This window comes from Cherax quadricarinatus, chromosome 52 (assembly GCF_038502225.1).
Source record: "Cherax quadricarinatus isolate ZL_2023a chromosome 52, ASM3850222v1, whole genome shotgun sequence".
Lineage (NCBI taxonomy): Eukaryota > Metazoa > Arthropoda > Malacostraca > Decapoda > Parastacidae > Cherax > Cherax quadricarinatus.
This window is the reverse complement of record NC_091343.1, coordinates 18,261,191-18,276,452: the sequence shown is the minus strand read 5'-3', so window position 1 is coordinate 18,276,452 and position 15,262 is coordinate 18,261,191. Positions and strand designations below refer to the sequence as shown.

Below are 15,262 nucleotides of genomic sequence, written 5' to 3'. Positions count from 1 at the left end.
GCTTACTCCGTCCCTTCTCTCTTCGCCTTCATTCGCTCTTGTCTTCTCTTCAACTACCACCTTTCTATGTACATGTAGCATCTCACTTTTCCCTACCCCCCTGGGAAGTTCCAGCTGTTCGAGTCTGTTCTTTCTCCCTCCCTTGCTCGAAAGCCCAACTGTCTACGGTCGCTTCCCGCTCTCTTTTTCTTGACCACTTTCACTCTCATTCTCATGCCATTGCTGTGTACACAGATGGCTCTAAGTCTTCTGACGGCGTAGGATTCGCAGCAGTGTTTCCGGACAGCGTCGTACAAGGGCATTTACTATCTTCAGCTAGTATTTTTACTGCTGAATTATATGCCATCCTTACAGCACTTATCCGTATTGCATCTATGCCTGTGTCATCATTTGTGGTTGTCTCAGACTCCCTTAGTGCTTTACAGGCTATACAAAAATTTGATACACCTCACCCCTTAGTCCTCCGTATCCAACTTTGGCTACGCCGCATCTTTACTAAGCATAAAGATATTGTTTTTTGTTGGGTCCCTGGTCATGTTGACGTACAGGGCAATGAACAGGCAGACACTGCTGCGCGGTCAGCAGTACATGACCTACCAGTTTCTTATAGAGGTATTCCATGTACGGACTATTTTGCTGTAATATCTTCCCACCTTCACACCCGTTGGCAACAACGTTGGTCTACTATGCTCGGCAACAAACTTCAGTCTATTAAACCGAGTATAGGTTACTGGCCGTCTTCTTATCACCAGTGTCGAGGTTGGGAGACTACTCTCTCCCGTCTTCGCATTGGCCATACTCGTCTTACTCATGGATATCTCATGGAGAGGCGTCTTGCTCCTCTCTGTGAGAATTGCCAAGCTCCATTATCAGTCAGCCACATTCTGTTGGACTGCCCACTTTATCAACGAGCACGCAGAATTTACCTCTGTCGTCGTCTTCGCCCCGCTGCTCTCTCTTTACCTTCCCTTCTCGCTGATGGACCCACCTTTCATCCGGACTCTCTCATTGACTTTTTGACAACGACTGACTTACTTCACAAATTCTGATACTTTCAGCCCTTTCTACTTGTATCTCTTGCTACCCTCTACCCCCGTACTATCCCCTGCCCCGCTGTTTTCTGTAACCTGCTGATCATCCCCCCTCCCTTCTGCCATCCAATTCCCTTGCTTCCTTCCCTACCCTGCAGCGCTGTATAGCCCTTGTGGCTTAGCGCTTCTTTTTGATTATAATAATAATACTTCAATCTCTTGCTACCCTCTACCCCCGTACTATCCCCTGCCCCACTGTTTTCTGTAACCTGCTGATCATCCCCCCTCCCTTCTGCCATCCAATACCCTCGCTTCCTTCCCTACCCTGCAGCGCTGTATTGCCCTTGTGGCTTAGCGCTTCTTTTTGATTATAATAATAATCTGGGAGTTGACGTGTTGGCAGATGGGTATATGAAAGACTAGTTAAATCATAGAATTGATGAAGGTGAAGGGGGAAGGTCCATTGAGGTATCTGTGGAGACAAAGAATGTTACCTGTGGAGGCGAAAAGGGGAATGTACGAGTGTATAGTGACACCAACACTCTTATATGGGTGTGAAACATGGGTTGTGAATGTTGGAGTGAGGAGGAGGAGGCTGGAGACAGTGGAGATATTGTATCTAAGGGCAATGTGTGACATAAATATTATACAGAGAGATTAGGAGGAGGTGCATGGTTACCAAAAGTATTATCCAGAGGGCTGAGGAGGGTTTGTTGAGGTGGTTTGGATATTTAGAGAGAATGGGACAAAATAGGTTGGAGGGAGGGGCTAGGACATCCAGCAGGCATGTGAGAACATGTTAGGTAGGAGTGAGTGGAAGCAAATGGCTTTTAGGACTTGATGAGCTGTTGGAGTGTGAGCAAGGTAACATTTTGTGAAGGGCCTCTGGGAAACCAGTTAGCTGGACCTGAGTCCTGGAGATGGGAAGTGTAGTGCCTGCATTCTGAAGGAGGGGTGTGAATATTTGCAGTTTGGAGGAAAATCTAAACTGTAGTATCTGAGTGCCTCAGGCAAGCCAGTGATAGTGAATGATGGTGAAAAGTGTTTCTTCTGTTTTGAGTTGCCATATCTCAGTAGGGGATGGCTGGTGTGCTATAAAAAAAAAAATATTGGTTTCCACCATCATACTTTATTCTCTCACTATATTTTCAGGGAATGGAATAAAAGAATGACAGAAGAGCAAGCTCGTAAAACTTATGAGCGTGCTCTCAAGGTAGAGGGTGATTTTGGTGAGTACTTCACAGCAATTGTGGCTGGTGATACACCAGAGGAGGTTTATGCACGTGTAAAGGATCTGATCCACCAACATTCTGGCCCAAAGATTTGGGTGACTTGTAAGGAAAAACTATAAGATAAGGGAAGCTCCCTTATAGGGTCACCTGTATATCCCACGCTTAAACATTTTGTTGCATGAAAAGGAGATGTCTCGTTAATGACAGCTGTTATTTTCCACTATATGAACTATTATTGATGCTTGAAAATATAATGCCAATACAGCCATTGGACAATCCAGATAAATAATCTCCACAAGAAATAGCAAAGTCAGCTGTTTAAACAGCCAAGAAGTCTGTAATGGGCTAGAGATTATTTCCATATATAGGCTCTTGCCTGTTTTATGTCTCGGTGAACCTATTGATTTTTGAAGATATTATTCTAGAGATATTATATTCATATATATATATCTCATAATGGTGAAACCCATACCATTGAACCTTTTCATTGTAATATAAGAGTTTTATGCCTTTACTACAGCATGAAGGGAAATTGATTATATTAGACAAAGCTGGTTGGGTGATCCCCTGTTACTATCCAGATCCCAACTTCCTTTTTTAATTAAATGCCTGACAATGTTTATGGCATTTTCAGGTAATTTCCTTATCTAAGCCTGTGTACCTCAGGAGTAGTATCATTAAATCCATTCATATCTAAATTTTTGGATATAAAGAGTAGGTTTATGGAGTATATGTTAGGTTGACAGTGCATGGAATAAGGTACTTAATGTTACCCTTGAATCATTTTTCTTTATTTCTTTCTTCTAACTGGGAATTTTTAAATTTGTCACTTGACCTAGACTCAGATTTGTGATATCAAAGGTGAAATGAAGATGCCTATTTTTTATTTAATTGTATTTTTCATTGTTAAATGTTACTAAAATAAATCCTTGTTTCTGTTAATTATTCTTGGACATCTTAATGAAATTTTAAGTATTAATTTAGTAGCTATCTATCATTTTAGGAAACTATTATTTCAGGGTGAGGAATTTAGAGCAGCCTCAAGATTGTGGGGAAGAATTATGATACACAAATTTCTATGTTCCTGGTGGAAGGTAGATGTTGATAATGGAAAATGTTGTGTACCGTAGTTTACTGGTGACTGCAAGTAGATATAAGCAAATTTGTTGTTCTCTATATGAAAAGTAGTGTTCCATTCTTGCCTAATGAACCTTTTCTCGAAAAGAAAATTGCTAATTATTCCAAGAAATGTGTCTTGAAAGTGGCAATTGTATGATGGTGCATTGAACCACATGTTTGATAAAGAACTCTCAGGAGTAGATTTTCTCCTGATCTCGCAAGAGTTAAACCTCTGATGCTGAGGTCGGAAAGAAAAACCAAAGTAGTTATGTTACAAACAGCTGTTTTATCTCAAAGCTCTTGGTTTAGGTTCACTTCTTTGTTGAAGACGAGAAATGATGGGCCTTAAAAAATATAAATAAAAACAAACTGCTGACTGTGTCACTAATGTTGATGCTGTAATCTCATACCTTGTTTAGAACTAGTGCTTTAGGTCACATCCAATTATGATAGAAAGCTCAGGTTCTTGCTGTCTCAACTTGTCAGGTGCAGAAGGCAATACAGATAATCAAATGGTAGTGAAGGAGGCAAAAAGGAGCCTTAGTTATTTTTATCATGTATGGCTGTTGACTTAGTCTCATCTCCACGATCCCTACCTGGTTGTTCTTGTACGAGTGGCAGGGTTAACAGAATAGGAAGTTTCACCAATTTTAGGATTTTTCACTGATGTTCTCTACAAGTAAGAATAAGGAATAAGCCTTACATAAAATCCTGAAAATTGGTGAATGACTAATAACTACTGTACCACAGAATGATGTATAATGCATTCATAATTTCATTTAGTGATGAATGGCTGGTCACCTTTTGTTACATGAGCTGTTTATCGTATCATAGTATGGATGAAATGTTGATAGGTTTTTAAGGTTCTGTCCTTGTGTCTCCGCTATAAAAAGATTGTTAACTGATAACTACAGAAACCCCAGAACAGTTCGAAGCAGTGGTAACATAAATGTTTATGGAAACTACAGATAGACTGGTAATAGAGTACTATGGCTGTTCAGCCACAGCATTATTGAAATTTGTAGATATATATTCAAGTACCTGTAGATTACTTTTGAGTTGATACCTCAGTGATATTAGCTTTAATGCAGTGTCATCTTGTACAAGCTAAAGTTTTAATGAAAATAAGGATCATTATTATTAAGAATTAAGAGTATGGTATGTGGTAGTTAAAATTTTATTGAACTTTCCTCATTTGAAGATTTATTCAAAGCTTTTGATTCATGCATTATCAAAATGACAGTATATTTAACTTACACCAGTTTGTTTGTTAGTCATATAAAATTATAATCTACATGGAATAGACCAGTAAACAAGTTTTAAAGAAGGAGAGAATAAATGAAAGGTTTAGTGACTGTGGTCTGGTATTTAAATTGTATCAAGTAGGATGCTTCAATAATATTAAACCACTCTGAAAAAGTGCTGAATCCTAGAGAGAGAAAGGTTATTATGTCGTTGTTACAAGTGTGAGTTTTACAAATTATTGTTAACATATTTTGTCAATGACCTATTTATCTGTATTCCTTATGATCTAAACTCTAAAGGTAATTTTCTGTGTTTTAGTTATGGTGCCATGTGGATAACTTCCTTTTAAAATATTTTTGTATCCCCCCTCTTCAGCTCTGCATTGTTTGTATGTATTGTACTGTAAGTTGGTGTTTGTAAATATGTAGTGTAATGATGCAGTGGGAGCTTACAGTAGTAGTTTTAATTCCTTTAAGTCAACTTTTTATAGCACAAAATGTGCATTGTACAGTATATTAATTTATTATGTTTTCACCATGCTTTTAGATCTCTGGAGGTTCTTGGACTAATGTGTGTAGATACTTGTATGATATGTATGTTATTGTATTAGAATTTCTCTTTACATGTCCATTTGCAAAGAAGCCCATGGTGATGGGCTTTTGAATGGTATATGGTTAGGTTAATTGCTTTCCAATATATGCAATTGAGTATGGTGTATCTGATTTGTGGATTATTTAGTGGACCTGCCTGAGCCGTATTGATGTGTTTTATGGAAGAAATTTTACAGCTAGTAGTATGCAATGAATTTAATTACTAGTCATTGGGCAGCCGAGGACATTTGATTAATGTATTTTCTGTTGTTCCAGCAAACATTATTGACAATAACTCAAGCTTCATTGTGTACATATACATAATTACAATGTCAGCAGGGGTAAGGCTTCCTAATTTAAAATGGTAGGGTTGGTTCATTAGTTAAAGTATTCAATATTCATAGTGGGCTGGGTTGTGATACAAATATTCAGTGAAGATCCACATATCTAGAGTTAGAATTTACAGGAACTTAATTAGCCTAGCTACATACCATATAGGAATACTTCTTGTTGGATTACCTATATTGGCTCTGCGACAAGATATCAAAACTGACAGCCTTGGATATACTCTTAAAGGGCAACATTAATGACCCATCCTTGTATTAAACACAGTGCTTTCATTTGTGAAGTATGCAAGACTATTTGCCCAGTTTATTCATTTATTTTACATAATGCAAAAAAAAAAAATTGATGTGCTAGATTACATGAAATTGTAAAATCTACAACAAATCAGTGTGAAAATCTCGTACATTTAACACTGTTGCCTTGATAATTCTACTGAAACAACACCCTTGACAGTGAAGTGTGAGCATTTACAATTATCTTTCTGCGTCAGTTCAAACTGGCTGTCCTTTTGTCAGTGACAGGTCACTTGTCTGTCATTTGTGTTGTTAACAGAGATTAGTAATGTCTCAATGAACTTGGTTACCTTCTTTTGTAAAACACTAATAACTTGGCAGAATTTCCAACTTGAGCAATATGTCATATTGAAGAGGTATTATGATTACATTTGTCAAGCACTTACTGGATACATTACAGTGTATTATAAACAGAAAAAGCAAATTATGTAAGTGTAAGCTTTTGCTGTTTATGATGACAAGTTAATTTGCTCAATTTAATCTGCTGCCTGTGTCAGTGACAGAGCCTCTTTGATTATTTCTAATCTTTCATGTTCTCCATGGCACCATCACTACAACCCTCTTCTCTGCATAAAATCCTTAATATTTGCAGCTTCAGTGGTCTGCCTAGGGCATCCTCTGACATCCTTTCCCCATCCCTCCCTCCCTCCCTCCAACCCCGTATGTAAATACAACATTATCTCAAAGTAGTGTGTGTTTGAATTCTATCCTACAGGAGTTGTTCTTCAGTGTAATCTTGCCTAGCAAGGGTTTTGGAGATATTCTACAGACCTAAAAATGATTTTACTCTTTCCCTATTAGTATAAGCTCCTATATTCCTGACTGCATTAAATAGTCATGCCTCGTTTATATCAAACTATTTTTTTTTTTTTTTTTTTTTAGACACATCGACCATTTCCCAACTACATCATCGTTTTTCAACAAACCAGCCACATCCAGCCAAGGCAGGGTGGCTCAAAAGGAAAAACCAAAGGTTTCTCCTTTTAAATTTAGTAATACAGTGGAACCTCGACTTACGAGTGCCTCAACATAAGAGTTGTTTGAGATGCAAGCCGTTGCTCAGTCGATTTTTTGTTTTGAGTTAGCCAAAATCCAAGTTACGAGCAAGCTTCCCTTTCAAGGGAGGTTTCTTGACGCTGGTGAGGGGCTCTTGATCTAAATGAAGCCTGAATACCTACCATCCTCTCCCTCCCATAGGTGCTGTTTAATCCCCCCTATAATAATGAGCGAGTTTCAGAACGCTGCCACTAGTTGGCGCAGCGAACGCCACAACATCCCTCAGCAGTGCACGTTTACCTCGCTGTGGAAGCATTTCTCGTGTTTTGCTTGTGTTTTGTGCAATTATTTTGTCAATTTTTTTTTCTAACCATGGGTCCTAAGAAAGTAATTGCAAAGGACAGTGCTGAGAAGAAAAAGAGGATGATGTCCATGGAATTAAAGCATGAAATCAAAGATAAACACAAGCAAGGTGTGCGGGTTGTGGACTTGGCCAGGCAGTACGAGCATAGTACTTTTACCATGTGTACAATACTAAAGTATGAGTCGATAAGACTTAGAATTTATTGAAAGGAAACGCCCAGAGAAAGTTGCAACTGGTTGTGCATCGAAGCTATTTAATGACACTTTCCTAACTCATTTCAGAAACATTCTGAAAGGGAGGATGAAACAAACATCCTTGGACAGGTTTTTATTGAAATGCCCTGCAGATAGAAGTGAGGAAAGCATGGAGAAAAAGCCAAAAATCAGTGAAAAAAAAATTAAAATTGTAGCAATTAAGTTCGTCCATAAAGTGTAGCATTAAGAGTGTAACAAGTAAGTTAAGCGATAGAAAAAAGGACAAAACGAAATGAACTCCTCCAATGTTATTGCTTATAGGGTCACTGACAGCATATACTGCTCTGCCCATCTTTTCCACCCTCAACCTCTGCCAGCATCTCTTCTCCAAGGTAAGCTGTATAGCCCTTGTGGCTTAGCGCTTCTTTTTTATTATAATAATTCTCCAAGGTAAATATGTATGTACATTTTATAAAACCAGTTCCTCTTCAAGGGGGGCTCCTTGGCGTGGTGAAGAGGCTCTTGGTCTGAGGAATTAGCCCTGTCGGTCTTCTTCCTCAGACCGAACCTAATTACCCCCCATTCTCCCCTCCCCTCCTCTTCAAGGGGGGCTCCTTGGCGTGGTGAAGAGGCTCTTGGTCTGAGGAATTAGCCCTGTCGGTCTTCTTCCTCAGACCGAACCTAATTACCCCCCATTCTCCCCTCCCCTATCCCATCCTCCCCTTTTTCCATTCCTCCTCCTCCTCCTCACCCCTCCCTTTTGCCCTTCCTCTTTTTGGCCTTCGGGATTTCTCCCACAGGCGCGCTAGTTCCTAGGTAGGGGAAAGGACACCGGGGTCCATCCCATTCCGTTGAGGTTCTTGGCGGTGGCGTAGTTTGCCGTGGAATCTGGATTGCCTGGGGATGTCCCGATCCCTCTCCGGTATCCCGGAGTAGCTTGGGGTGTCTTTTGGGCGACGGGTGTATCTCTGGAAGCCACCTTTCGGATTCCGGGGGTGGTGGCCGAAGGACGTATGCTTTGTGGCGGATATCTGGCCGCCCTCTCTTTTGTCCACCGAGGTAGCTCGGCAGATGTGAGGTTGCTATCCCGGATTGCTGGTTTACTGGCATGAAGGGTAGGGTATGGCACGGGTTCCATGCTGCATCTGCGCTACTAGCGGTGTTGAGGTCCTCTTGGGCGCGGAGGGAGATTTCCGGCCCTTTCATTCCTCCTGGGAACTATTCCTCCCCGCTCCCCCCTTTTTTTATTCTTTTTTTTATTTTTATTTTCTTTTCTTCTTTCTTTTTTTTTTCTTAAAAACAAAAAGCAAAGGAGTAACCTAACCATGGCAGCCCTAGTCCATCAAACCACTACCCCCGGGCCCCTTCTTGATACCGCACCCCATTCTGACCCTGCCTTGTGTTTAGACCACTCTTCGGACACTCATGATGCCCCTGTACCTCTTGCTGGTGCTGTTTCCTCACCCGCTTCAGGTACCGTGGCTTCGACTGACTCCTTCGATTTGTCTGAACTCCGCTCTCCTTTGACTATGCTTCCGGCTTCTCCCTCTACGGTACGGCAATTTTCGAATCGCCCACCCATTTCATGCCGGACCAACTCCGGTCCTACTCCTAAACGCCAACATCAATCTCCTGATGATGCTCCTTCGTTACCTTCCCATTCTACTCAGAAAAGACCGACACGTCAAGCACTCCCTCTCCACGCTCAGTTTCGGACCACACAATGGACTAAATTCTTTACTTTAAGACCAACTTCTTCTCCTGCCTACCTTTCTGACCATAGTATTGCCAAAGCGCTCCTGCGTCATGTTGGCAGAGATATTTCATTTCACGCTCTCAAGAGCGGTACGCGCATCGTCACTGTCCAGAATGCTACCCAAGCTCATGATCTTTCTCTCCTTTCGAATATCGATACTACTCCTATCACTATTGAAAAACATCTTTCTCTCAATTCTTGTAGTGGTACTGTCATTCTGCCCCATACCATAGTCCAACAGAATTTCCAGTCATGTGGCAATGACATTTTTGAACAGCTGGAACTCCAGGATCTCCCAATCCTCAAAGTAGACACTTATGTCCTTCCTGCCCGGGGGCGGAGACGTTACCCTTGCAATGTGGCTCGTTTAACTTTTGACAGCCGAGAACTCCCGTCCTCTGTATATGTCGCGGGACATCGGTTACAAGTTCGAAAGGTGATACATACACCGCAACAATGTAGAAATTGCTGGCGTTTTGGTCACCCAGCGAAATATTGCAGATCTATGGCCGAATGCCCAGTCTGTGGTGCCGACGACCATTCTAATACATCTTGCAGTCAACCTCCATCTTGCCTTAATTGTAATGAAGCTCACCCTTCATACTCCCGCCGTTGCCAGGTCTACTTAAATGAACGTGAAATCCGTTGCCTCAAAGAGGCAGAAGGTCTCCCTTATGCTATGGCAGTTACTCATCTCCGCCTCCAAGGGAGACTACCCCGTGTTTCTTACTCTCGTGTTTCCAAACGTCCCCCCACTTCTGGGGTCCCATCTTCTGCAGCCTCCTCTGTTGTTACCCCTCCTATTGCCACTACGGCATCTAATCCTTTTGCTGTCCTTGGCTCTGACGTCCCAACTACAACTCAGTCTGTTCTCACATCTTCGCGTCCTTCCTCACAAGCCCCAGTATCGACAAGACCTCGTACGACACCTAATACCAATCGCCCCTCTACTCAGAAGTCCAAAAAATCCACATTGCTCAAATCTTCTTTGCCCCTTCCTTCCCTTCTTCCACCTCCACACTTTACCTTTCCAGTCTCTGTACCTAGTTCTTCCCCTCTCTCTGGCTCTATTACAAGTGTGGAGATTCACCCTCCTCCTCGTACTATGCCTTCCACCCCCGTCCCCTCCCAAGTTTCTCCCTCTTCTGCCACCTCCCAGGTTTCTGCCTCTTCTGTCCCCCCCCACACTTCATCTCCAGTCCCTTACACTTTTCCCTCCCCCTCTACTTTGGTACAGTCCATTACTGTCCCAATCTTTACTCACCCTCCTCCTCCTATCTCCAATATGGTCTCCCATACATCTTTGAATTCAGAAACACTTGAAGCCATTTCAGAATATATTGCAGAGACTAAACCTTCAATGGACACTGATTCACTTCCTGTTCCTTCTCTTCCCTCTCCTCCATCTTCACAACCCCATTCTTCGCAACGCTCCGTTCCTTCGCTACTTGAACATCTTCCAATGCCACCACACGTTGACTTTTCTAACCCCTCTAGTCCGTAGGTGCCTTTACCTACAGATTCCTGATATTTTCTTCATCGCCAATCATGGCCTATTTACAGTGGAATATCCGCGGCCTCAGGGGTAATCGGGGTGAGCTTCAGATGTTGCTTTCCAGGTTTTCCCCTGTTGGTGCTTGCTTACAAGAACCAAAATTACACTCGGCTGTTTTCCAACCTATCTCAGGCTATAATTTATTGTATTCTTCGGATCCTTTCTCAGATGGGACCTTTAATGAAAGTGCCCTTCTTCTACGCAATGATATTCCGTACTGTCAACTATTTGTCCATACCTCGCTGCATTACACTGCAGCCCGTATCCACTTGAATAAGTGGTTTACAATATGTTCTTTATATCTCTCTCCTTCTCGAGCATTTTCTATCCCAGACTTTGCCTTTCTTGTTTCATCCTTACCACCACCACTTCTGTTACTTGGTGATTTTAATGCCCACCATTTCCTCTGGGGGGGGGGGTCTCATTGTGACTCACGTGGCATTCAGTTGGAGGCTTTTCTCGCCTCTCACCCCCTCCATGTTTTAAATACGGGTACTCCCACCCATTTTGATCCTCGTACTCATACTCTCTCTTGCATCGATCTATCAGTCTGCTCTTCCTCCACTGCACTAGACTTCACCTGGTCTGTTCTACCAGACTTGCATGACAGCGATCATTTTCCGATCATTCTTACTTCTCCTTCCTATTCACCACCTTTCCGTAGCCCTCGCTGGCAATTTGATCGGGCAAATTGGGATCTTTACTCACACCTCACTGCTTTTAGTGAGGTTCCTTCTTCATCCTCCATTGATGAGCTCCTACACATCTTCTCGACATCAGTTTATACCGCAGCTTCTCATTCTATACCCCAAACCTCAGGCAGGCATTCTCAGAAGTGCGTGCCTTGGTGGTCTCCTGCTTGTGCTCGTGCAGTACGTTTGAAACGTGCTGCATGGGGCAGGTACCGGTACAATAGAACCGCTGAGAGACTTGTTGATTTTAAGCAGAAGCGTGCGAACGCTCGCCGTGTCATCCGTGAAGCTAAACGCACTTGTTGGCGAGACTATGTTTCCACCATCACCTCTGCTTCTTCTATGAGTGCAGTCTGGAAAAAAGTTAGGAAATTGAGTGGTAAATACTCTCCTGACCCGGCTCCTGTTCTACGGGTCACTGGTGTTGATATAGCAAACCCTCTCGACGTTGCCATTGAACTTGGCACACATCTGGTCCGTATTTCCCGAGGGCTCCATCTATGCCCCTCTTTTCTTTTCTCAAAGTCTGCCAGAGAGTTAGTACCCTTGGACTTTTCTTCTCTCGGAGAAGAACAGTATAATGTGCCTTTTACACTTCAAGAACTGGAGGCAACGCTCTCAGCTTGCCGATCACCGGCAGCTGGGCCTGATGACATTCATATTCGTATGTTACAACATTTACATCGGTCAGCCCTTGTAGTCCTCTTACACCTCTTCAATCTTATTTGGGCACAAGGAGTTCTTCCCCAGCTGTGGAAATCTGCCATTGTTCTCCCTTTCCGCAAACCGGGTACTACAGGACATGATGCCTCCCACTATTGCCCCATCGCTCTTACTAGTGCAGTTTGCAAAGTGATGGAACGCCTCGTAAATCGACGTTTAATGTGGTATTTAGAGACTCACAACAGTCTCTCCGCTAGTCAATATGGCTTTTGTAAGGGTCGTTCTACCATAGACCCCTTACTACGCTTGGATACGTATGTTCGTAATGCCTTTGCGAATAATCACTCGGTTATTGCCATATTTTTTGACCTTGAGAAGGCATATGACACAACTTGGAGGTATAATATTTTGGCCCAGGCCCATTCCTTAGGCCTCCGAGGCAATCTACCATCCTTCCTTAAGAACTTTTTAACTGACAGACATTTCCGTGTTCGAGTCAATAATGTTCTTTCCCCGGACTTCGTCCAAGCTGAAGGTGTCCCTGAGGGATGTGTTCTAAGCACAACACTTTTTCTCCTTGCTATAAATGATTTGGCCTCTGTTCTTCCACCCAATATTTGGTCATCACTCTATGTTGATGACTTCGCTATTGCTTGTGCAGGTGCTGACTGTCACCTTATTGCAGTTTCTCTCCAGCATGCGGTCGACCGTGTTTCCACTTGGGCCACCACACATGGGTTTAAATTTTCAAGTACCAAAACTCACCAAATTACTTTCACTAGACGCTCTGTTATCTCCGATCATCCTTTGTATCTCTATGGCTCCCGTATCCCCGAACGTGATACAGTCAGGTTTCTAGGCCTTCTCTTTGACCATCGGTTAACCTGGAAACCTCACATTACCTCTCTGAAGGCAACTTGTCACAGCCGGCTAAACCTTCTTAAAACCCTTGCTCATCTTTCCTGGGGAGCTGATCGTCGAACTCTGCTTCGCCTACATTCAGCCCTCGTTTTATCGAAACTCGATTATGGTGACCAGATTTATTCCGCGGCCTCTCCTGCTACTCTCTCTAGCCTTAACTCTATCCATCACCAAGGCTTACGTTTGTGCCTTGGTGCTTTTCGCTCTTTCCCTGTTGAGAGCCTCTATACAGAAGCAAATGTTCCATCCTTGTCTGATTGCCGTGATGCCCATTGCCTTCGTTACTATGTACGCTCTCACGATCTACACAATCCTTCCATTTATAGAATGGTCACCGATATTAGTAGACATTCTTTATTTGTTCGCCGCCCCTGTTTGCTCCGTCCCTTTTCTCTTCGCCTACATTCACTCTTGTCTTCCCTTCAGTTACCACCTTTATATGTTCATGTAGCATCTCACTTTTCCCTACCCCCCTGGGAAGTTCCAGCTGTTCGGGTCTGTTCTTTCTCACTCCCTTGCTCGAAAGCTCAACTGCCTACGGTGGCTTCCCGCTCTCTTTTTCTTGATCACTTCCACTCCCATTCTCATGCCACCTCTGTGTACACAGATGGCTCTAAGTCTTCAGACGGCGTCGGATTCGCAGCAGTGTTTCCGGACAGCGTCGTACGGGGGCATTTACTATCTTCAGCTAGCATTTTTACTGCTGAACTGTATGCCATTCTTGCAGCACTTATTCGTATCGGATCTATATGTGTCATCATTTGTAGTAGTCTCAGACTCCCTTAGTGCTCTACAGGCTATACGAAAATTTGATACATCTCATCCCCTAGTTCTCCGTATCCAACTTTGGCTACGCCGTATCTCTACCAAACATAAAGATATTGTTTTTTGTTGGGTCCCTGGTCATGTCGACGTACAGGGCAATGAACAGGCAGACACTGCTGCGCGGTCAGCAGTACATGACCTACCAATTTCCTATCGAGGTGTTCGATTTCTGGACTATTTTGCTGCAATAGCTACCCACCTTCGCACCCGTTGGCAACAATGTTGGTCAACTCTGCTCGGTAACAAACTTCATTCTATTAAACCGAGCATAGGTTACTGGCCGTCTTCTTGTCATCAGTGCTGAGGTTGGGAGACCACTCTCTCCCGCCTTCGCATTGGCCACACTCGTCTTACTCATGGGTATCTCATGGAGAGGCACCCTGTTCCTCTCTGTGAGCAGTGTCAAGTTCCAGTATCGATTAGCCACATTCTGTTAGACTGCCCTCTCTATCAACGAGCACGCAGAATTTACCTCCAACGTCGTCTTCGTTCTACTACTCTCTCTTTACCTTCCCTTCTTGCTGATGGACCCTCCTTTAATCCTGACTCTCTCATTGACTTCTTGACAACGACTGATTTACTCCACAAACTCTGATGATACTTTTCGCACTCCCCTCAGCCCTTTCTAGTTCAGTCTCTTGCTGCCCTTTACCCTTTCACCATCCACTACCCCGCTGTTATCCGTAACCTATTACTCATCCATCTCCCTTTTGCCACCTGATGCCCTCGCTTCCTTCCTGCCCTGCAGCGCTGTATAGTCCTTGTGGCTTAGCGCTTCTTTTTGATTATAATAATAATAATATAAAACCAGTTTATTTCTTTACATTCTCTATTATGTTTTATGTTTTTATACAATATTTCTTATTTATAAGTACATTGTTTTCCTTTGAAACTAGTGATCTAGTTCAGATAGCCTCACAAACACACTGTTTTCTCTTATAAGAGCACAGGAAGGTATGGTCAGAGCGGAAGTGGGAATGGCCACCACCACTCGTCACATAATGACATAGTTTATCATTCTAGAGAGTATATGTTTGTGTTATATTTATTTTGTCATGTTAGATCAGCTGTGATAGATAAATAAGCCATAGAGTTGATATTAGCATTATAATGAAGTATTTTGTCCTGCCTCCCAAGAGCAGGAATTCTGCTGGGACGGATTAATGGCATTTCAATTAATTTAAATGAGGAAAATTGATATATCAGCAAATTAAGTTACGAGCTAGGTCACGAAACGGATTAAACTCGTAAGTCGAGGTTCCACTGTATATCCAGAAGGGGTTACTAGTTCCTTGCTTCTGGCATTTTAATCACCTCTTACGACACGCATGGCTTAGGGAGGAAGAATTCTGTTCCACTTCCCCATGGAGAGAAGAGGACATAAACAAGAACAAGAACTAGTAAGAAAATAGAAGAAAACCCAGAGAGGGGGCGTGTGTGT

General features: G+C 42.8%; 1 protein-coding gene across 15 annotated transcripts in view; it reads left to right on the top strand.

The window, feature by feature from the left end:
- The window catches only part of dlg1 (discs large 1), a 1,301,051-nt gene that overhangs the window by 1,231,463 nt on the left and 54,326 nt on the right, over positions 1-15,262 (top strand). For 14 of the 15 annotated variants that reach the window (XM_070096113.1, XM_070096114.1, XM_070096105.1 and 11 more), the window contains one exon: positions 2,184-6,544. The exons of the other annotated variant lie outside the window; for it this stretch is intronic. In XM_070096113.1, coding sequence (XP_069952214.1) covers positions 2,184-2,382 — 199 coding nt within the window. In that variant the 3' untranslated portion in view covers positions 2,383-6,544. Of the gene's footprint in view, positions 1-2,183; positions 6,545-15,262 lie in introns of those variants that run through there. 15 annotated transcript variants of the gene reach the window in all.